This window comes from Cervus elaphus, chromosome 13, assembly GCF_910594005.1.
Source record: "Cervus elaphus chromosome 13, mCerEla1.1, whole genome shotgun sequence".
Lineage (NCBI taxonomy): Eukaryota > Metazoa > Chordata > Mammalia > Artiodactyla > Cervidae > Cervus > Cervus elaphus.
In genome coordinates, this window is record NC_057827.1 from 24922198 (window position 1) to 24944325 (window position 22128).

The following is a 22128-nucleotide window of genomic DNA, read 5'->3' on the forward strand; positions in this document are numbered from 1 at the left end:
CACAGACTGATGGCTCCATAGATGAGTGAGGTTGAGGCTCGCTCAATCAATCAATCAATAAACCAATCAGTCTTCCTCCACTCAGCCTCTCTGCTCCCAGGCATTTCTCATTATCCAGCGTCTGGATGATCAGAGGGAAAAAGAAGCCTCTGCATAAAGGTGACCCCATTTCAGGTTTTGCCGTGACTCACTGAGTATTGAGAGACAGGAAGAGCCAGAGAAGGGAAGATGAAGAGGGGGGCCAGGGACGCTCACCCGCCCCACCCTCTCAGGGGGACCTTCGGGGAGATGTTTGGTCACTAGGCTGAGGGCCGCGTGCGGGCAGGGACCATCCTGTGCACCGCGTTCTCCCCGGAGCGCAGCAATAGTCCCCATCATAGCTGGTGTCTGTCTGCAGAAAGGAGGCAAGGACAGAGCCCACATCCAGGCCAGTTTGGAAAGGGGGACTTGCGATTGTCCGGGGCACCTTCTTGGCTCTTAGTCCTGGGTCTCAGCCAGCTCAGGGAAGTTGCTGATCTGTGATGTCCACAGGGGCCCCACCCTTGGAAGGACACTGATCTGACAGCTGGCAGCCAGTGAAAAGGGAGAACCCGCCACCCTCTCACCCTCCTGAGCAGGCAGCCACTTCCTTGAGGCAGCCCCAGGAGAGGACACCTCATCCCAGGGCCCGTTCAAAGTGTCCCTCCCTCCACTGGTACCCAGCGCCTCCTGGGTGGACTCGGGCCCGGGCTGGCCTCCAGCCAGAACAGCCACCTTGCTCAGACCCTCCTCCTTGGTCCTCCTACCTGGGCTCTCAACTCTTAGACCAAAACAGGAGAACCAAGAGGGCCAAGAACCGCAGAGGCCGGGCCTCACTCACAGCGTCATGGCCCAGGGTTCTCCTGGCCTGGGCCCCCCAGCCCGGGGCTGGGGCAGGGGAGGCTGACCCTGAAATAAAGCCGATAGCTGTCGGCCTGTTCCTCCTGCTTCCCTGAGAAGAAGCGCTTCTCTTGTGGGTGTAGTGAGTTTTGGGGGGGAAGCCTTTAAAGCAACCCTTTGATGCTTCTCCAGGAAAACTGCATTTATTTTTTTGTTACTTTTAGGAATTAACTTGCGGTTCCCAGCCCCTCCCTCTCTCCCGGAAAGGAGAGAAAGAAGAAAGGGTCTGCATTGTCCCTGTGATTGGCACCTTCTGTGAATGAGGGGTCACTGCATTGGGGCTGTTCCTTTTCAAGCGCCCCCTTCTCTCCTGCACGCGGCATTCACGCTGGAACATTCTTTCTTTCAAAGCTTCTGTCTTTCTCTCCCCCTTTGTATCTCTGCTTTCCTTCTCTTCACTTTCCTGCCTTTCATTCTCAGCACTCACCCGCTCCCTCGGGGACCGCCCGCTTCTCCTTCTCTTTTTTCATCCCTTTTCTTCTTCTATTCAGTTCCTTTTCTTTTTTCTTTTTTACCCCCCCCCCCACACTTTTTTTTTAAATTCTTTTTTCCTTTTTATTTTTGAATAGTGCTTCTGTTTTCAAGGACCGGGATGAGCAGAGAAGTCGGTTTATTTGAGGAAGGGAGAGTATGGAGGTTTTAATCACACACCACCCCCTTCACCCCCCGTCCCGTGTGCTCTAGATGTGTGAAAAAGAACCACCACGCAGGACACCGGCTCCCTCTGGGCTCTCGCTTTGAGAGGGAAGGGTGTTCTGAGAGGGAAGGGTCTCCGTCAGACAAGAGGGAGCTGTTCATCACAGATCAGGTGGTTCTCGCTGAAAAACCCTGAATTGGTCACCAGGATGCAGACACGGCCCTGGGGATGGTCTCTCTGCCTGGCCCCAGAGTGGGCCTTAATGTGTGCGAAGGGGAGGACCTGAGGTGGGCGCAGAGCCCCCAGACCTCCCTTCTTTGCGGGAGCCTGGCCCCCTGGCCGGGGGAGGGCTCCGGAGGCCCTGGGAACCTGGGCCAGGGCTGAGCGCGAGGGGGGAAGGCCGAGCAGACGCAGGCAGCATCACCGGCTTTTTGGTGTGGCCCTGGGTGGTCCAGGCCTCGGGGTGGCGGGCCTGCCTCGGCTGGCCCTGGAGTCCTGCACAGGAGGCTGGAAACCTGGAACGGCAGAAAGGAGGGCTCTGGCCGCAGTGGACTGCTTCAGGCAGCTGAGCAAGCCTTGGGGGTTAGACAGGTGTGACTGATGGAAGGCCTGACGGCTCTGGAGCGCTGCAGGGCCTGATGGAGTGTTGAAGCACGGGGAAGAGGGTTTCTCTCAGGGAACCCCCTGCAGGATGAGAAAGCAGAGGCCAAAGCCCAGCATCTCTAGGGAGGAGGAGGCAGAGACTCAAGGGCAGCACTACTGGCTGGAGCCGCCTGTGCCGGTCAGGGCCAGGACCCAGCCGCATCCATGGAGGAAGGTGGAAGGACAAGTCAGTCCCACCAGGCCCAGAGGTGGCCTGAGCAGGGCGGGACAGCAGGCCACTGGAGGAAGAACATCAGAGAAGTGGATCTGAACGCCCCCCTGAAGGATGGTTTATCCAGGAGACACGGGTGGAGCACCTACTGTGTGCAAGTTCAGTGGGCAACATACCCTCAGGAGGAGGACAGCCTGGGGCTGCGAAGGGCTGGGCTGTGTCCCGCCTCTAAGTCTGTGTGACAGACCCTGCCTCCGGGGACAGGAGGTTTGTGCTCCAGCGAAGGGATGGAGGTACCCAGCGAGCAGACACATCTCTCGCAGCGTCTCCCAGAGCCGAGATCCTGGGGCCAGGCCGAGAAGGGTACCACTGCCCCCCTGGCCCCGCCCGCCTCTTAAGACACCCAGTGCCAAACCCACACCTGCCAGGGCGAGCCTGGCTGCCCATCGGGTTTTTCTGGTTTGAGCAAGAACATCTTACACACCATTAAGGTGCCTACAGCACCTGGCCTGGAGATGAAAGGGGAGCCCGGGAAGGCAGCTCGCTCCTGGCAGAGGCAAGGTGATCAGGCTTCAGAGACAGACCGGTTTCCTGGGGCCCCCAGCCACTCCCTGTTCTAGGGTGGCAGAGGGCCCGATGGTCAGTCTGCCCTTCAAGACCTGGCACAAGGAGCTGGCTCTTCTAGGAAGTCGCTTTGTGGCCCCAGGCCAATTCCCGGCAGCTAATAATAGTAGCAGACAGGCTGCTGGGTTCACACTTTACATGCTTTCATTTCTAAGGGCAGGTCCTGTTGGCACCCAGCCCCACTTTAGTCAGGAGAAAGGGGATGGGAGGAAGCAGAGGTGGGATTTGAACTCAGGCCTTCAGATTCCAAAGTCTCAGCCCTAAACCAGCACTTCTCAACCTGTCTTTAAATTATAGTAAATCTACATATGAACAAGTTGTGTTCCGAGAGCGTATTCCTTAAGTCCAGTTTGTTCGTGAGTCCAACAAAGTTAGCCTGGCTACGCAACTAACACAACTGGCCATATAGTGAAGAGTGAGGAGAGTTAGTCAGTCATATCCAGCTCTTTGCAACCCCATGGACTGTAGCCCACCAGACTCCTCTGTCCATGGCATTCTCCAGGCAAGAATACTGGAGGGGGTTGCCATTTCCTTCTCCAGGGGATCTTCCCGACCCAGGGATTGAACCCACATCTCTTGTGTCTCCTTCTTTGGTGGGCAGGTTCCTGACCACTAGTGCCACCTGGTAAGCCCCACACAGACTCTGTGCTATGCTGTGCAGACTGTGGTCGGTATTAAATTAGATAACGCTCTTAGACTTGGCACAGGCTGGCACTGGTGTTCTCAGGACCGCCAGCCAGTCTGCTAACATCAGGATTATGCCACCAGCCAAACAGGAATAAGAACACTGCCTACACAGGTGCTGCCCATACAGACGGCGGCTCAGACCGGGCGGGGAGGACCCAGTGGCATCGTGCCCGGGAGCGGCTTTGTATACCGTCAAGGGCTCTGCCTGGACGAGCAGGTGTGCTTGTTCCCCTGCCCGGCCTGTGTTTCTGGGTCCCAAAAGAGCTTGTTTCATCGTGCACTTTGGCACTCTGATCTGGGGGTGTTCGGAGGAGGCCCTGCGTGTTCCTGCACCAGGACTCTGAACACTCATGGCCACAAGGCTGGAAGGAGTGTGACCCTTGGCCCTGGCCCACTCACGTGTGCGTGTGCGTATGCGTGGTCTTCACCCAAGAAGCTTCCTGGACATTTTAGTTTTCAGGAATCGAGGCCAAAATGGGGGGTCTTCCACTCTGCCCTTCACCCTGTGACCTGGTGGGGCTGTTTGCTGAGGGTGGGTCATCCCAGCTGGTAGCATTGAGACTAAGAAGGTGCCCAGTGGTCCCAGAAACACTGCATTCTGGTGAGAGGAGAGTTGGGTGTTGTCAGTCTTTTAGAAGTGTGTTCTCTTTAAAATTATGTTTATTTTTTTTGACTGTGCTATGCGACTCGAGGGATCTTAGTTTCCCAATCAGGGATCAAACCCATGCTCCCTGCAATGGAAGCACAGAGCGCTAGCCACCTGACAGCCAGGGAATTCCCAGAAATTTGGTCTTTTGAGCCACCCCAGTGAGTTGTGAGATTTTAGAAAAGAGAAAACATCGGGCATCTGACAAGGGCTTCTCCAGGTGCACCGGGATGGACTTCCCACCTCCCCAGGGCTCCATGGAACGTCCCAAGAGACCCTCACCCCACCCCTGTCCAGCAACCCAGGGGCTCTTGTGTGGATTGAAACTGGAGCTAGAAACTTCCTTCAAGACTGGGTTCAGTTCCAGCATCTCTCCCCGTGTACCTGATTTGGTTACTTTTTGCCCCTCAAAATAGTAGCTGCTTTTTCCAAATGTTCATGCATTTACCATTCCTTTGTAGGTCTTACTGCAGATATATTTAGTGATGTTAAGAAAGTATCGGGCTTCCCCCGTGGCTCAGCGGTACAGAATCCGCCTGCAATGCGGGAGATGTGGTTCGATCCCTGGGGAGATCCCCTGGAGAAGAGAATGGCAACCCACTCCAGTGTTCTTGCCTGGAGAATCCCACGGACAGAGGAGCCCAGCGGGCTAGAGTCCATAGCGTTTGCAGAGTCGGACACGACTGAATGACTGAACACACAAGAAAATATCAGATATTTGGGGCCTGTGGGTGAATCACATAGTGTGTTTATATATATTGCAATGGTAAAAGCAAAGAATTTCCTTTTATCAAATAATGGCACCGTGCCAAGTATTTTCACTCACGTGATCTCAGCCGTCTTGTCGGAAAGGCAGCCATCCGTCCCGTTTACACTAAAGGAAACTGAGGGTCTGAGAGATGAAGCAACTTGCCCCAAGACCTTACAACCAGGAAGTGGCCTGGCTCACTCCAGGCCCTCCTGCCGCCCTCGGTCGTGGGGCCTCGCCCTGCCCTCCACCACGGCCCCCTCTGAGGAACCTCAACCCCACAGGCTGTCCCCACAGCAGGTGGTGTGCTGAGGAAACCCTCAAGTCCACCGCAAACACCTCTAGTGAAGGCCAGACGTTTGCTTGGTTTGTAATAGTTGCCTCCACTAAACTCATTTGGCCTTTGCGACACGTACCACATGCATTTGAATTTTAGCGCTTGGGGACAGGTAGTCCACAGCTTAGCACTCTGCAGGTGAGGTTTTCTAAAGCAGGGGTCCTTACCCTGCAGGATCTAATGCCTGATGGTCTGAGGTGGAGCTGATGTGATAATAATAAAGTACGCAGTACGCAGTAAATGTAATGCACTTGAATCATCCGGAAACCAACCACACCCCTGCCCTACTCCACCCCACTCCTGTCCGTGGAAAAATTGTTTTCCACGAAACCAGTTCCTGGTGCCAAAGAGCTTGGGGACTGTTCCTCTAAAGGGCCTCAGTGTCATCCTTTATGATCCAGATCAGAGGAAACTGGTCTGCACTCTGGGCTGAAACAGCCACCCTGGCCACCTTCTCTGATGTCTGTGGACCCGCCTGCCCTCAAGGCCCTCCCGCCCCACTGCCCTCTGGCCAGGTCACCCCAGAGGTTTCTGGTCTCTGCCCTCTGGTCCTCCTCCCACCTCTCCTCCAGCCTGCAGGTGAGAGGTTCCCCACCCCCTTTTAATCCTGGAGAGTACAGATCCATGGGGGCTGGCTGTGTCACCCCCGTCCTGTGGCTCCAGCCTCTTTCCCCTGCTTCCTCTCCGCAGTCTGCCCTGAACCTCTCATCTCACATCTGCATGTCGCAGGGGATGCCCCCTGGCCCCACCTTCATCCTCCTGGCTGGACCACAGTTGTCCACCCCTCACGTGGGGTCTGACCCACAACTCGCCATGTGACAGGGCGGGTCGTTAGGTGACTAAGGAGGGAACTGGCGTGGTCCTGCCGCTGATGATGGCTCACGTGGATGGCCCGTGTGTGTCTCCTCTGCGTGTGTACACTCTCGGGCTGAGTGTTTCCCCAGCTGTCCCTCCCCTCCGGAGATACTTGAAGGCATTACGTGAATGAGGGAGGCATTCTTTACTCCTCTCCTGGCATAAATCCGGACTCGACTTGGGTGTGTGGGTGACTGCAAAATAAATGTTGATTACAGCATTGGCAGACGCTGCCAGGGACGCTGCTGGGCTGGAGGCCCGGGATGAGTCACGCCGGCTGCCGTGAGCGAGGAGAGGGCTCCGCGGCCAGGCCACCCTCCTCGGCCGTCCTCGGCCCTCGGCACGTTCTCTGCCTGCTGTTCTTCTGCCTTTTCCCCTTCCCTTCATCTCTCGCTGCATCAGATGGGGAGGTGGGCGGGGGCTTCCGAGCCAGGCTCTCTCCTCGCTAGACTGTCCCAGCCTCTCTCTGTGTACTGCATCCCGTAGCTCATGCTCATTGGCCCGACGGGCTCAGCTCTGGGAAGTGGAAACCCGGATCCTATGTCATGGATGAGGGGCCCGAGGTTCCCCCAAACCAATACATAATGGGGTGAAGGTGGACCCCACAGCTTGTGGAGTCTCTGTTGACTCCCAAAGTGCCCGTTTACTTGCAAGCATCTTCCTGACACCTTTAAAAAAAAAGAAAAAGCGAAGTTGCTCTGTCTTTTTGTGGTACCTCATGCTTTTTGTGCTTTTTTCCTCTCCTGTTTCGTGGTTCTTCATCTTATCTCTGAAACCAAAATGTGAGGTCCCTGAGAGTGGGATCTGTGTGTCTGACCAGCCGCCATCACCAGCCTGGCTCAGGGCGTGGATGATGAACGGGGTGATAACATTAGCAACAGCTCCCGGTAGTCGAGTCCTTACTGTGCACCACCAGCCTTGTTATCAAACACGACACAGGCGGGCTGACTACTACCCACTTTATGTAAGGAGCTTCAACGTTTGCACATGTTGGTATCCACCAGGGGCCCGGAACCCATCCCCCACGGATACCTGCATTTCCCTTCTTTACTTTACCTTAAAGAGCACTCAGGGACTTCCCTGGTGGTCCAGTGGCTAAGACTTCTGCCCTCCCAGTGCAGGGGGCCTGGGTTCTACCCCTGGTCAGGGAACTAGAGCCCATACACTGCAGCTGAAGATCCCACATGCTACAGCTAAGACCTAGCAGAACCAAAATTAAAAAAAAAAAATTTAAGCACTTAAGTTAGACCCAAGAATGAAACCCAAACTTCACTCACTCCTCTCATGTGTATCCTAGATGAAGTGAGTTGGGTGAGTTACTCCTTTATGCCTTGGTTGCCTCCTCTGTAACGTGGGTTTGTCATCAAGATGTCATGCTTGGGACTTCCCTGGCCTTCCTTTCGTTAAGACTGCACTTCCAGTTCAGGGCCAGGGAACTAAGGCCCCACATGCTGTGTGGTGTGGCCAAAGGGAAAAGAAAAACGGGTGTCATGCTTTCTGCCCATGATCTCATCATGCAAAAAAACCTGGCCTGAAGGAAGGGCTCATAGGCGGTGGATCCTTTTGATGTCTCTGTTCCTTGTCTTACAACAAGGAAACCAAGTCCCAAGGAGGTTGAAGAACTTGCCCAAGGTCACCTAGCTCATCCATGGCAGAGATGGGGGTGTGGGCTAGGCCTGCCAGACCAAGAGCTGGGTTTCTTTCCCCTCTGTGTCAGTCACTTAAGTAGTATCCAACTCTTTGCATTGCTATGAACTGTATCCTGCCAGGCTCCTCTGTCCATGGGATTCTCCAGGCAGGAGTACTGGAGTGGGCAGCTCTTGCCTTTTTCAGGGGGATCTCCTGACTCAGTGATCAAACTCCAGTCTCCTGGATTGCAGGCAGATTCTTTAGTGGCTGAGCCACTGACCGGGGAAGGCTTGAGGGGCTGTCCTTCTATGCCTCCCCTCCCCCTCCGCTGCTGCCCACCTCTTCCTCCTTGGGCCCTGCTCCTGGTTTTCCTGATGTGCTCAGCCCACCTCTTAGGGGAGAAACAGAGAGGTCATGTCATTGACACCTCCTTGGGCTTGGCAGGCCTGGATCACTGGGCCTTGCTGCGTCCTGAGGCTGGGCCTTGCCAGCTGCTTGGATGGGGCAGGCAGGAGCTACTCCGGAAGGGCCTTTTGAGCCCCAGGACTTCGTGGCCACCAGTACTTCCTCCCTGGCCCACAATACAGCTCAGCTTCAGCAGACGCTCAAGCTGCCCGTGGACTCCTGAAGGGGTCCAGGGCCCCTTTTTTCTCCATGTGGCTCTGGTTTTCCGGGAAACTTGACAGCATTTTCTACCAGCTCCCGTGTTTTCTCTGTTACTTTGAGACACTGGGGCCTGGCTATGATCGGCTTGCTTTGTTTTCGGTGGTAGGTAAATCTGTTTCTCTTGTGTTGAAGGCAGGGGCTATGGTGTCTGGGCTGGGAGTCGCATGACCTTCCCCTCCCAGGAACACAGAAAGAAGAAAAGAAAAAGGGGCATGATTGTAAGCTGCTCAGATCGCATCTTCACCTCCTACTGGCTTGGTGACCTGGACAAGTAACAGGCTTTTCCAAACCTCAGTTGGCTTATCTGTAAAATGAAAATAAAGATGCCTAACTCCCTGGGGTGGCTAGGATTGCGCGCCTGGAAGGTAGTATAAGCTCAACTAATGGCAGCTAAAAAGAAGTTGGAAAAAACTGACAACCCTTACTTCCGTCTTCATCTGTGGAGACAGGACTGCCCTGGTGGTCCAGTGGTTAAGATTCTGCGCTTCCACTGTAGGGGGCACAGGTTCAATCCCTGCATGCCACGCGGCATGGTCAAAAAATCTAGAGTCAGAGACGTGCATCAGAGAGTCTCCACTGGTCGGTGCCACCTTTGCTCAGAGGCCATTTAGGATCACAAGGGAGAGTGAATTATGAAGAGTGGGTGTGAATTTCACTGTCGTGTTTGGAGTGAGTGGAGCTGGGTACCACAGGATCGCCGTGGGCCCCAGACGGGGACGGGGCCCTCTGTCTCATGCATACATGCACACGAGGCAAGGTGGGGCCTGGAGGAGGTGTGGGACGTGGGGCAGTGTATGTGTGGACTTCTGAACTGCAGTGATTTCCTGCGGGGACAGGGATGCAAAGGGATGCTGGGCCCAGCTTAACCCTGAGTCTGGGTCCGGGCTTGTTCTCTCCTGAAGGGGCCTCTGGTGCCTCCCCTAGCCAGACCTCAGAGAAGCAGGGCCAAGCCCCCTAGGGTGCCCCCTCTCCCAGTGAGCCCTCGTCCCCTGGACACCCCCACCTATGTTTACTTCCTCCCTGTGGTTGCGTGTGTGCTCAGTCATGTCCGACTCTTTGCAACCCTATGGACTGTAGCCTGCTAGGCTCCTCTGTCCATGGGATTTTCCAGGCAAGAATACTGGAGTGAGTTGTCATTTCTTTCTCCAGGGGTCAGTGAGGTCAATAGAGGGTCTGCATGGTGGCAAAGCAGGGGGTCCATTCTGGGATCTGTCTGAGTCTAGCCCTTGGAAAGAAAGATGGCTGGAACTGATGAAATAGGGTTTCTTTTTTCTCTTTTCTTCTTCTTTCTTCCCTCCTCCCTCCCTTTCTTACTCCCTCCCTCCCCTCTTCCCTCTCTCTCTCTTTCTTTTTAGCAAGAGATAAATAAATGTCGCCCTGAGATGACAAGAGAATATTGAAAGAGATAAAAAGGCGAGTAAAAGGGACTAGAGACCAGAAGCAAAGGACAGAGGGGGATTTGGGCTATATACCGCAATGAGGGGAGAGATGAAAGAGGAAAGAAAGAGATGGGAACGCAGGACCGAGTGGCAGAGCAGAGGATGGGGTTGCCACGGAAACAGAAGGAGGGAGAGGAAGAGGGGATGGAGAAGGCTGAGGGCTCAGTGCGGGAGGGGCCTGAGACAAGGCTGGGGAGGAGGAAGGGAAGCCAGGAGGGGCGCCCAGGTCCGAATCGGGTCCTGGTGTGGAGAAACTGAGGTTGGCAAGGAAATAAGAGCTGATCCAGAAAGCTCATCCTCACCCAAAGGTGGCAGGGTGAAGAGAGCTGGGCCTGGGCCCCTGGGGCTGGCCCAGCTGGGGTCTGCCCTGCCCTACCCATCAGGGACTGCCTCTCTTTAAGCCTCAGTTTCCACAACTGTAAAATGGAAATGGTTCTCCTCCCCAAGAAGGCTGCCTGGAAGCCTGGAAACTGCACGCACTCATCACAGGACCTGACAAAGGTCAAGCCCAATAAAAGCTCCCGATGTTCCTTCAGTTGTGATTCTTATCTTTGTCCGTGAACTTGTGAGCCCAAGTTTTGTTTGTTTTTCCCTGTTACATTACGCTGGTGATCTTTGGGTCCGGATGAGTGTCCTTGTTTCAAGAATAGACTTGCTTTTTGCTTCTGGAATTGGAGGAAAGACACAGCCTTGCAGAAACATGAAGCCTGCTGTTCCTTCTCCTGGGAACAGGGACAAGTCCTGGAGCTCAGGGAAAAGAAGCACAGACCTGGGGGAGTCCACCCAGGGCTCAGCAAGGGGCTCTTTTTTTTTTCTTCACACTTGAAATGGATGTTCTCAAAAGGCACAGCGACTCATTCTAGATGTGCGCTGTGCGAGGATGGCACTGTGGACACACAGACGTCTTCTCTGCCCTCTCATGGTCTGTGATCTAACTGGGGCACCAGACATTGAGCAAATAATTACACAATTAGATCTGTCATTGAAAATTGTGGTAAAGCCCAGGAAGGAAAAGCAGTAAACTTGTAACTGCTTAGAGCTTGGGGGACCAGACTTGGCTCGGGAGAAGGGTGGTCAGGGAAGGTTCCTGAGGAAGTGATGCCCGAGTTGAAGGCTGGAGGATGAGGGACAAAAGAGCATTCAAGGCACCGGGAATAGCTTGTGAATCTGTTAAAATAGGGGAAGGCCACATGGCTGGAGGGTGATGAATAAGGGGACAAGCAGTGCTATGAAGTTGCCACGTAAGAAAGGGCCAAATGAGCAAGTTCTTATAGGTCTTTAGTGATGTGTCTGGACTTGATGCAGCCAACAGCCTGGGGCAGCTGCCATGTTTGCTGTGGATGGATGGGTGGGTGGGTGGATGGAAATGCACTGGGAATCGAGCGCTGTCAGTTTGGTGCCCATTGTGGGGCGGGAGCCTTGGGGCCTCGGTTTCCACATCTGTAAAATGACAGCATTGGACAGGAGTGTCCCCAAAGGCCCTTCCAACCCTACTGATGAAGATGCCAAGACCAGCCTTGAAGATGAGGGGTCTTCAGCAAGGCCACGCTCCTGCTGCGGGAAAACCCAGCTTGCTTTCTTTGTGGCAAGCAAGGCATCAGGCCGGAGGAACCCTAGCCCATGGCCCTCTGGGGACCCAGTGACTTGATGTCAGAGGCACACGTCGCCCCTGTACCCGAGGAGGATGCCGTGTGTTCTGTGTGAAGCTCTATAAGCAGCTCAGTCTTTGTTCCTGGCAGTTAATTAGATGCCCTGTTATTTTGGGCTCATTTCTACAAGGGCTTCCAGGTGGCTCAGTGGTAAAGAATCTGCCTGCCAATGCAGGAGAGACAGAAGACAGGGGTTGGAGCCCTGGGTCAGGAAAAATCCCTGGAGGAGGGCATAGCAACCAAGAATACTCCAGTATTCTTCCCTGGAAGATCCCATGGACAGAGGAGCCTGGCGGGCTACAGTCCATGGGGTCGCAGAGAATCACGGGCACTCTCTACAAGAATCAGGAACCCACTCAGTTTTCCTCAGGACAAAAGGGTGAGTGAGGGTCCCCAGGCTAGCGGCAGGGGCTGGCACCTTTCAGGAAGCAGGACTCCCCAGGCCTTGCTTCTCCGGACATGCTCACTCCTTCCTCCTCGTAGGGCTGGCTCCAGCTGGCTTAGTGTCACTGCCCCTGAGTTTTGGCCTTACTCCACCTCACGTGCACCTTTGTGTATGAAGAGTTTGCTTGAGAGTGTGAGGCTTGATGCATAGCTGTGCTTCCAAGAGGGGTACCTCCATGGCCTAAGTCCATCTGGGACGTGAGAAGAAGCAGACCGGTGGCCTCAGCTCCTGTATGAACCGCCTGTGGTGGGGGGTAGGCATGGGTGTGCTGTGTGGGGGCCCTGGTCTGGGCATGGGACCCCTCGGAGTGGGGAGGAAGGGCCATCAGGTGCAGGCGTCACAACATCCATGGGAGGGCACTCTTCATTACCCTCAGGCCCAGGTTATGTGTGAGTGCCCATCAGCTCTTACTAATTCATTTTGAGAATCAGAGTGAATTGGGAAGATTTGGAGAAATATGATATCCAGGCCCCAGAGGCAGAGATTCTGATTTAACTGGCACGGGCACCGGTGCTCTCATCAGGGAGTGCCAATCAGACCCTGGGAAGCCAGGACCTCTGCCCTTGGAAGAGTTTGAATTGAGAGTGGGCCCAAGATTGTGCCTGAAGAATCCCATGGACAGAGGAGCCTGGCAGGCTACAGTCCATGGGGTTTCAAAGAGTCGGACACGACTGAGTGGACTAATACTTTGGGGGCTGCTCAGGTCACACTAATGGTAAAGAACCTGCCTTCCAGTGCAAGAAACGTAAGAGATACAGTTTTGATACCTGGGTTAGGAAGATCCCCTGGAGAAGGAAATGGCAGCCCACTCCAGTATTCTTGCCTGGAGAATCCCATGGCCAGAGGCGCCTGGTGTCTTTCTCTCCAGACAGTCCCCTGCAGTCACCGTCCTACGGGGTGGACCTTTGGTGGGGGAGAGGGCCCGTCAACAGATACAATTGTGAATCACGACAACTGTATCAGCGTTCTCTAGAGAAACAGAACCAGCAGGATATATACACAGAGAGAGAGAGATTTATTTTAAGGAATTGGCTCATGCGTTTGTGGAGGCTGGCAAGTCCAAAATCTGCAGGGCAGGCTGGCAGGCTGGAGACCCAGGCAGGATTTCTGTGATATGCAATCCCCTTCTTCTCTGGGGAAACTTTGAGGTTTTTTTTCTGAAAACTTCAGAAAAAAATCAGTTGAAAACTTCAACTGATTAGGTGAGAGCTGCCCATGTTAAGGAGGGTAATCTGCCTTACTTAAAGTCAGCTGATTGTAGATGCTAATCACATCAACCATGACATCATAACATCAGAAGATCCAGATTGTTGTTTGACCAAACAACTGGGCACCCAGCCTAGACACAGGTAAAATTAACCTCATGTTCCCAGGCTGTGGAAGAGGCCTTCGCCCTGCCCCCAGGCAAAGTAATATCTCCTGGGAGGCCATGGCTGTGTGTGTGTTCTGTGTGGGCTCAGTCGCTCAGTCGTGTCCAACTCTTTGTGACCCCATAGACTGTAGCCCACCAGGCTCCTCTTTCCAGGGAATTCTCCAGGCAAGAGTACTGGAGCAGGTTGCCATTTTCTTCTCCAGGGGATCTTCCTGACCCAGGGATTGAACTCAAGTCTCTTAGCCTCTTGCATTGGCAAGTGGACTCTTTTTTTTTTAACCAGTGAGCCACCTAGGAAGCCTGATTCCTAAAGAAGGAAAGGGTATTCACCCAGTGGGAGGAAAGGAGCAAGTCCTGCCAGGGGAGTCAGCCTGTGCAAAGGCCCTGAGGTAGGAAACAGCACTGTGTATATTTGTGTGTGTGTGTGTGTAAGATGCAGACGTACAGGAAACTTTAAAAGAGGGTCAGGTAGATTTTGGCTGAGGATGGGCTTCTGGGCTTCGCCAGCATCTCACAGTGTAACCTTGGACCAGTCCCTTCCCCCCACAGGGCCCTCCTGTGGTTTGTTGGGTTGGTGGCCCTGTATTGGAGGCCCAGCCATTCTGACCTCTGGAGCCAGAGCTTAGCAAATCTGTCCACGGAAAAAGGGGAAGCTGAGGCAGAGAGAGACTCCTGTAAGGAAGAGCCTCGGACACTTCCCTCTGGGCCACCGCACCCCCAGCCTGGCCGCCTCGTCAGCTCCAGAGTCCAGTGAGACCTTGTGGGCCCGACAGAAGTGAGACTGTGGCAAGGAGCCCTGAGGTTTGCACAAAGCTCCAGCCTTTACTTTCGCTTCCTTTTCCTTTCATGGGATGTGAGCGGAGTTTACCCTTAAGAGGGGGACAACAGAGGAAACAAAGAGGGTGGTTTTGCTCTAAGCTGAAGTCCTGTGAGTGGCTTTTTTTTTTAAACAGTCGTTTTCATACCTGACAATCCCTACCCCCCTCCCTGGGCACAGACACTGGTCCTGTCCCCGCCACTCAGAGTTCAGCCTCTCAGGACCCAGCGGCTATTCTGTGGGGGCCCTGTACCCGCCTGAGCCCAGAGTTCCTGGTGCCTCGGGTTTTAGACTGAGCTTGCTCAGAGCAGCTCCCCCTGGTGTGGGAACTTAACGCTTCTTACCATGTCCTAGGACTTCCCAGGTGGCACAGTGGTAAAGAATCCTTCTGCCAATGCAGGAGACCCAGGTTCGATCCATGGGTCAAGAAGATCCCCTAGAGAAGGGAATGGCAACCCACTCTAGTATTCTTGCCTGGAGAATTCCATGAACAGAGGAGCCTGGCGGGCTACAGTCCATGGGGTCGCAAAGAGTCAGACACCACTTAGGATCTGAACAACAGCAACAACTTTATCCTCACAACCAAGAATGGTACCCAGCACCTGGCAGTGTGTTGAGTCAGTGACTCAGGTGCAGTACTGAAGGGGTGAACCTGCCTCCCCAGCAGGAGCCAGGGCTCTGTGGGGCCTCAAAAATCATCATGAGGGTAATGGGTCACAGGGTACTACTGAGTGACATCCCAAGACTGGGCAAAAGCCCCGGAGCATTCCTGTGTCTCCAGTTGGTTTTTGAGATGTCCTGGTGGCAAGAGTGAGGCAAATAATAGCCAGATGGTCACAAAGTCTTATTGGTTCTTCCTTCCAAATGGCTCCTGTCTTGCCAGCCCCAAGCAAGACCAGGCCTCAACTGCTTTGCCCCACTGTCTGGTTCCCGGGGACATTGGTGGCCCTGAGCTCCATGACCCTCCCCTGGTGCATGAAGGCGGGGGTCTCCATGAGAGGAAAGGAGCTTTTAAAGCAGCGTGGCTGAGAGGAAGTGGGCTACCGTCTTGGGGAGGGAGGGGACCCCAGAAGACAGGCAGGTAAGCTAAGGATTAACCTGCCCTCAGATTTCCAAGAAGCTGCTTGTGCCCATTTTACAGATGAGGAAACTGAGGCCCTGAGGGACCAGGTGACTTTGTCCAGGGTCACCGAGCAAGTCACTCATTCATTCATTTGACAAGCTTGTGTCAGTGTTTTACAGGGACCTTAGCACAGCAATAGATAAGCAACAGTGAGAGCTCTGGGGGCCCTGGGGCCCTGCGGGGGGCTGAGGAGGCCTCCTGCTGGGCCTCCAGGAATGAGACTGTGTCTTTCCCCAGGGGCTGGCCTGGCCTTCAGGCCTGGGGGGTGATGCTAAACCCTGGGAAATAGGACAGCCCTATGCTTCTGGTGTCACTGGCACAGTCCCCTCCCCCTCTGCAGGCTCCTCCTCCCCCTCCCCTGCTTTTGTTTCTTGGCCTCCGCAGCCTCTCCCTCCCTCTCTCTCCCACCCCCCCCCCCCCCGCCCCCACTTCCCCGTCTCTCTCTGCTGCGGCCCTCCCTCCCCCCAGCTCCCCTTGCAGGTCTTCACACTACAGTCAAGCAGTGATTCTGTTTCCTCTGTCTCCCTGTCTTTTCCATTCCTTTTCTCTCCACCCCGGGGACCAGGGTGTCCTCGTAGGAGGCTGAGGCGCATCCCCTCCCCAGGCGGCCCCTCATCTCACAGCCCAGGCAGTGCTGAGCCCAGGGCGGTCTGAGTTCCCCTTTCTCTGGGACACTGCAGAGAGCTTTTGTTCTGAGCCCACAGGACAAGGGGTGGGAGAGAGGCCTTGCCCTGAGAAGCCACGTGCCGCAAGAGGGCCCAGGCAGATGACAAAAGGGGCCCTGAGGTGTGGGGCCCCGCCGTGGCGCACAGGTGGGGCTCGGCTCCTGCCCTGGGCAGCCTGTGCCAGGATGTTAAAAAGGAGGGCTGTGGCCTGTGAGAAGGAGCGGGGTGGCGGCGCAAAAAGATGGCCCAGGAAGGAGGGATGATGGCATCCGGGTTGCAAAGCCCCCAGCTTCCCAACCCCCGGCCCCATGTGAAATAGGCGGACAAACATGCGTGTGAAACGCTGGAGAATTAGATTCCCTCTGTCTTCTTTCTCCGGGCCTCTGTCTCAACAAACACAGCTCCTCCTTCACACACACACACACACACACACACACACACACAGCCCGCCTGGCTGCCCCAGTGAACACGCAGCCCCTTCAGCATGCATTTACAGGGTGATATGTGTCGGTTAAGCAGGGCCTGACCGGCAGGTGGGTTAATCAAGGCTCCCAGGAAGAAGTGCTTTCTGAGTGGAGACCCAAGGAGAGAGGGGCTCTAGCTGCTCTGGAAGGGGACCCCCATTGCCCAGTCCGGCTGGAGCCGTGGATCAGCCAGACAGGAGCAGATCAGAGGCTTCGCGTTTGTCCTGGGTCTGCCCGTGCATTCCTGCTGGCTCAGGAGCCTGAGGAGGGAGGGCTCAGAGCCAAGACATGGCCCCCCAGGTGGCACAGACGGCGGAGTGGAGCTGCAGGTACCGAGCCTGGATGGGCCCAGGTGCTGACCCAGTGCTGCCCTCGCTGCCGGGGCACTGTTTTGTCTTTTAGTTCCCCAACCAGGGATCGAACCCATGCCCCCTTCATTGGAAACAGAGTCTTCAGTACTGAACTGCCAGAGAAGTCCCCTCTTAGGGCACTCTTGAACTTGCTAGTTACACCTCGGATTCCCGGGCCGTGGAATGTGGTGCCCTCCACCACCCACCCCCACGGGGTTGTTTAGGATTAAAAGGCTTGCCTAGGACCTGCTGAGCGTTTGTGGTTAGTTGTTGGCAGCTCTGTTCCTGCACTTGAGCACAAACCCCTGGAGAGCAAGGACTGTGGGCAGGTCCGCTCCTACACCCAGGCACGGGCTGTAGCCTTCAGCCCCGAAGTAAAACCACCAGCCTGTTCCCGTGGGAGGGGGATGCATGGTGGCCGGGGGCAGGTTCAGCTTGCACCTGGGTTCCTGGTGTGAGCCTTGGGAGTGGCCCTTTTGCTCTTAGAAGGTCCCTCCTAACAGGGCTGGACGTTACATGACCACCCTCCCTTTGGGGGGGCCGCCCCAGACATGTGCTTCCACGGGCAGGCGCTCATCTGCCGATGTGTGTGTGCTCAGTCATGTCTGACTCTGCGACCCCATGGACTGTAGCCCTCCAGGCTCCTCTATCCGTGGATTTTCCAGGCAAGAATATGGAGTGAGTTGTCATTTCCTCTTCCAAGGGATCTTCCCAACTCAGGGATCAAACCCACGTCTCCTGCATTGGCAGGCGGTTTCTTTACCGCTTGTACCACCTGAGAAGCCCTCATCTGCCAGTGGAGTGACGTTATGGGTTTCTTTGCTCCTATTCCCTTCAGGTGCTAGAAGAGGGGTGTGGCCAGGGACTGGGGCCTGGAGAAAAGCACAGGGGATGTGGAATCTAGAAAAACAGCACTGATCCACCTATTTGTAGGGCAGCAATAGAGACACAGACATAGAGAACAGACTTGTAGAAAGGAGAGGGTGGGATGATTGAAGAGAGTAGCCTGGAAACATATATATCCCCATGGGTAAAACAGGAAGATAGTGGGAGTTCGCCATATGACGCAGGGAGCTCAACCCTGGGGCTCTGTGACAACTTAGAGGAGTGGGATGGGGTGGGGAAGTGGGAGGGAGGAGACATCTGTATACTTAAGGCTGATCCATGTTGTTGTATGGCAGAAACCAACACAACATTGTAAAGCAATTATCCTCCCATTAAAAATAAATTAGGTGGGATTTTGGGGGGAAAAGAAAGAAAAGCACAGGGGAGGGACTGACATCTCCGCCGACACGCTCATCTCATGTCCTCAGCACCCCAGGATTGAGGCATCACCTCCCCCTCGGCAGAGATGAGGAAACTGAGGCTCAGGGTATGACAAGATGAGCCTGAACCAGAAACGCAAAGTCCAGATCTGAAATCGGAATCCAGGCCAAGTCCCAGCACAGGCTGCGCCGCTACGGGTCAGTCCCTCCCCTCTGCTGGCCCTGCCCTGGGGAAGTCTGGAGAAAGTGCTGAGCTGCCTGTTTTCTCAAGCCCACAGCTGACAGGAGGGCTGCCGCTGGGCGCTGCTGGGCGCTGGGTCAGATGGGCTGCTGTCCTCCAAGGCAGTGAGGCTCCCCGCCTGGGGAGGCAGGGGGGTTGCAGTGGGCACAGCAGTCTCCTCTGGACACCACGGGGGACCTCATTGCCTTTCATCTCCAAGCACAGGGCCCCACCCAGAGCAGGGATTTAGCAAATTATCTGTTGCAATGATCAAATGAGTCTTAGTCCCTAGAGGCTGATGTAGAATCACCCAAACCTTTGATGAATGTGGGACCCCAGAATGGAGAAATCTCTCAGGTCTGTGGTTTTCATCCGAAAAGTCTGCTTCTTTGAGGACTTCCCTGGTGGTCCAGTTAATTTTATTTATTTATTTATTTAGGCCATGCCATGCAGCATGGGGGATCTGAGTTCCCCCGACTAGGGATGGAACCCTGCACTGGGTTTCCCCCTGCATTGGGAATGCAGAGTCGTAAACACTGGACCCCTCAGGGAAGTCCCCCTCCCCCATTCTTGGATGGGGAAACTGAGATGCAGAAGTGACTTTGCTTAGTCACTTGTATGTGACAGAGCTAGGACTTCAGGCCAGGCTGCCTGACTCCCTGCTGAGTGTTCTTAACAATGCGGGGTGGGAGGGTGAACTCTCTCCATCAGGGCTAGCCACCCCCTCCCCACAACCCCCAGCCTGTTCCAGAGGTTTTCCTTCCATCTGAGCCCCCTTCCACGAGAGCCCTGCTTTAAGCTTAATAGTTTAATCTTTAGCGTCCATTTCAAGGAGGCTAAAATTCCTCTCTGGGGTATTTTATTTTTAGCCAGCTTCAGGAAGGGGAAGCTCCTCTGGCCTGTTGGGGGGAGGGAGACACCAGCCGGGAGCCTGCTTCCTGAGGAAGGGCCGCCGCCATGCACCTGATCCTGGCCGGGGAGGAGAGCCGGCGAGGCAGGCAGGAGCCACCCCAGTCCTGTCTTCCCCCTTCCTCATGGAGCACCTCTGTTGTGCTGTGCTGGGCACCGAGCAGGAGGGCAGGGTGCAATCCGATGAGTACCCCAGGCCAGGGAGGAGGCCCTCCCACATCCCGGCTGTCAGGGAGAGCTGGGAAGCAGCTGCAGCAATGTCAGGGAAGCCTGGGGAGCTGGTGGGAGGAGCCAGCTCAGTGGGGCTGGGGAAAGGGCACCCGGGTGGGAGAACCCTCTGCAAAGTGCAGAGGGCACTGGTGTGGCGGGTCCCCTAGGAAGGCAGGAAGCCGACGCCCCGGCTTCGGACCCGGATGGGCGGGCTCAGTGGCTTTTGTAGAAACACCTGTTGGATCAGAGAACGTGGCTGTGAAGCTGGGAGCTGGTTTTAGCATTCACTTCAGCCAGTCATCTCCAGCTTGTTAGCCATCACAGACTCCTTTCAAATCAGATCTTTCATGAAATTCCAGGGTACATATCAGACACAGCTATATTTTAATCGGTGTAAACTTAGGTCGTTAAATGTGCAACATTTAGCTAATCAAGAGCAATGACCTGTTTTGCAAGGCACAGTCATTTAACATCAGGGCTGACAGGTGGTAACTGCTGTCTGAGCTTGGCCTCGGCACCTAATTTATTTTTGTGTATTGCCTTGTTCTTGCCCAATATATTTAAAAACCCAAAACACCACATTCACATGGCCAAGGAAATGGTGACAGTTGTTTAACAGCTCACTGTACAGTCTCAAGGTCAGTGTAAAATTAATTATACCTTGGCCACAAAGCCATTGTGTAGGGACAAGGTATATATTTCATTTGAGTAAAGATGGGTCTTTTTAACATCAGTTTTTAAAAGAGCAGAATCTTTAGTGTTTGCCATTTTGGATCCGATTCTTTGGGTAACTCCTGTACCACTGGGGAAACCCAGCCTCCCTATTTCACAGATGGGAAGACTGAGGCCAGCAAGGGGGCAGGGCTTACCCAGGACCCCCACAGGGAGATGGAGGCTAAGGAAGATCAGACACACAGAGGATGTCATGGCTCCCCGTAATTACCCAGTGCCCTGTTCCCAAGGCAGGAATAGAAAGATGTTGGGGACAGACACAGTCAGACTTGGGCAAGCCCTCGCTGAGTGTGTATCCGTCATCCCTCTGGCAGCCTTGAGCTGGCGGTGCTAATGTTCCGTTCTCTTCCCGTAGCGATGCCCTCCTAGCCAGCCGCCGCGGGATGGAGGGCTTCATGGACTCAGGGACACAGACTGATGCCGTGGTGGTGCTGTCTTTGGCTCAGGCCGCTGTGCTGGGCCTGGTCTCGGAAAATGAGCTCTTTGGAGCCACCATAAGCGCTGAAGCCTTCTACCCGGACCTGGGGCCGGAGCTGTCCGGGGCGGCCATAGGGGAGCCCCGGCCCCCCGGCCCCGACGTCTACCAGCTGGCCTGCAACGGGCGGGCCCTGGAGGAGCCGGCCGAGGAGGAGGTGCTGGAGGTGGAGGCAGCCTTCGAGAAGCACACCCGGCGGAAGACGCGGCCGCCCGTGCGCCTGGTGCCCAAGGTCAAGTTTGAGAAGGTGGAGGAGGAGGAGGAGGTCTACGAGGTGTCGGTGCCCGGCAGCGATGACAAGGATGCCGGCCCAGCAGAGGCCCCCGCCGAGGCGGCCAGCGGCGGCTGCGAGGCCCTGGTGCAGAGCAGCGCGGTCAAGATGATTGACCTCAGCATCTTCAGCCGCAAGCCCCGGACGCTGCGGCACCTGCCCCGCGCCCCGCGGCCGGAGCTGGACGTAACCCCTTTTGACCCCCACTTTCCCGACCCGGCCCGGGACGCCTTCCCCGAGCCTAGCATGGCGCTGCCCAGGCCGGAGGCCCTGCCCGTGGAGTGCAGCTTCGAGCCGCCGCACCTGCCCCCACTGAGCGACCCCGAGCCCCCCACCATGGAGTCCCCGGAACCCGTGAAGCCGGAGCAGGGCTTCGTGTGGCAGGAGGCAGGCGAGTTCGAAGCGGATGCGGCCGGCTCGACGGTGGAGCGCCACAAGAAGGCCCAGCTGGACCGGCTGGACATCAACGTGCAGATCGACGACTCGTACCTGGTGGAGGCCGGCGACCGGCAGAAGCGCTGGCAGTGTCGCATGTGCGAGAAGTCCTACACGTCCAAGTACAACCTGGTGACGCACATCCTGGGCCACAACGGCATCAAGCCACACTCGTGCCCGCACTGCAGCAAGCTCTTCAAGCAGCCCAGCCACCTGCAGACGCACCTGCTGACGCACCAGGGCACCCGGCCACACAAGTGCCAGGTGTGCCAGAAGGCCTTCACGCAGACCAGCCACCTCAAGCGCCACATGCTGCTGCACTCGGAGGTCAAGCCCTACAGCTGCCACTTCTGCGGCCGCGGCTTCGCCTACCCCAGCGAGCTCAAGGCCCACGAGGTGAAGCATGAGAGCGGCCGCTGCCACGTGTGCGTCGAGTGCGGCCTGGACTTCTCAACACTGACGCAGCTCAAGCGCCACCTGGCCTCCCACCAGGGCCCCACCCTCTACCAGTGCCTGGAGTGCGACAAGTCCTTCCACTACCGCAGCCAGCTGCAGAATCACATGCTCAAGCACCAGAACGTGCGGCCCTTCGTGTGCACCGAGTGCGGCATGGAGTTCAGCCAGATCCACCACCTCAAGCAGCACTCGCTCACCCACAAGGTAAGGGCGCCGTGCGCCACCCCGCACCCTGGCCAGACCTGGCCCCTGGGAGCTCCCGGCCAGCCA

General features: G+C 55.7%; 1 protein-coding gene across 7 annotated transcripts in view; it reads left to right on the forward strand.

Moving 5' to 3' along the window:
* ZNF710 (zinc finger protein 710) overlaps window positions 1–22128 on the forward strand; it is a 73494-nt gene that overhangs the window by 39120 nt on the left and 12246 nt on the right. For 4 of the 7 annotated variants that reach the window (XM_043922626.1, XM_043922633.1, XM_043922631.1 and 1 more), the window contains exon 2: window positions 20577–22062. In XM_043922626.1, the coding sequence (XP_043778561.1) occupies window positions 20605–22062 (1458 nt within the window). In that variant the 5' untranslated portion in view covers window positions 20577–20604. Of the gene's footprint in view, window positions 1–13749; window positions 13856–14015; window positions 14268–18198; window positions 18349–20576; window positions 22063–22128 lie in introns of those variants that run through there. The other 3 variants (XM_043922628.1, XM_043922629.1, XM_043922627.1) reach the window with 3 other exon arrangements.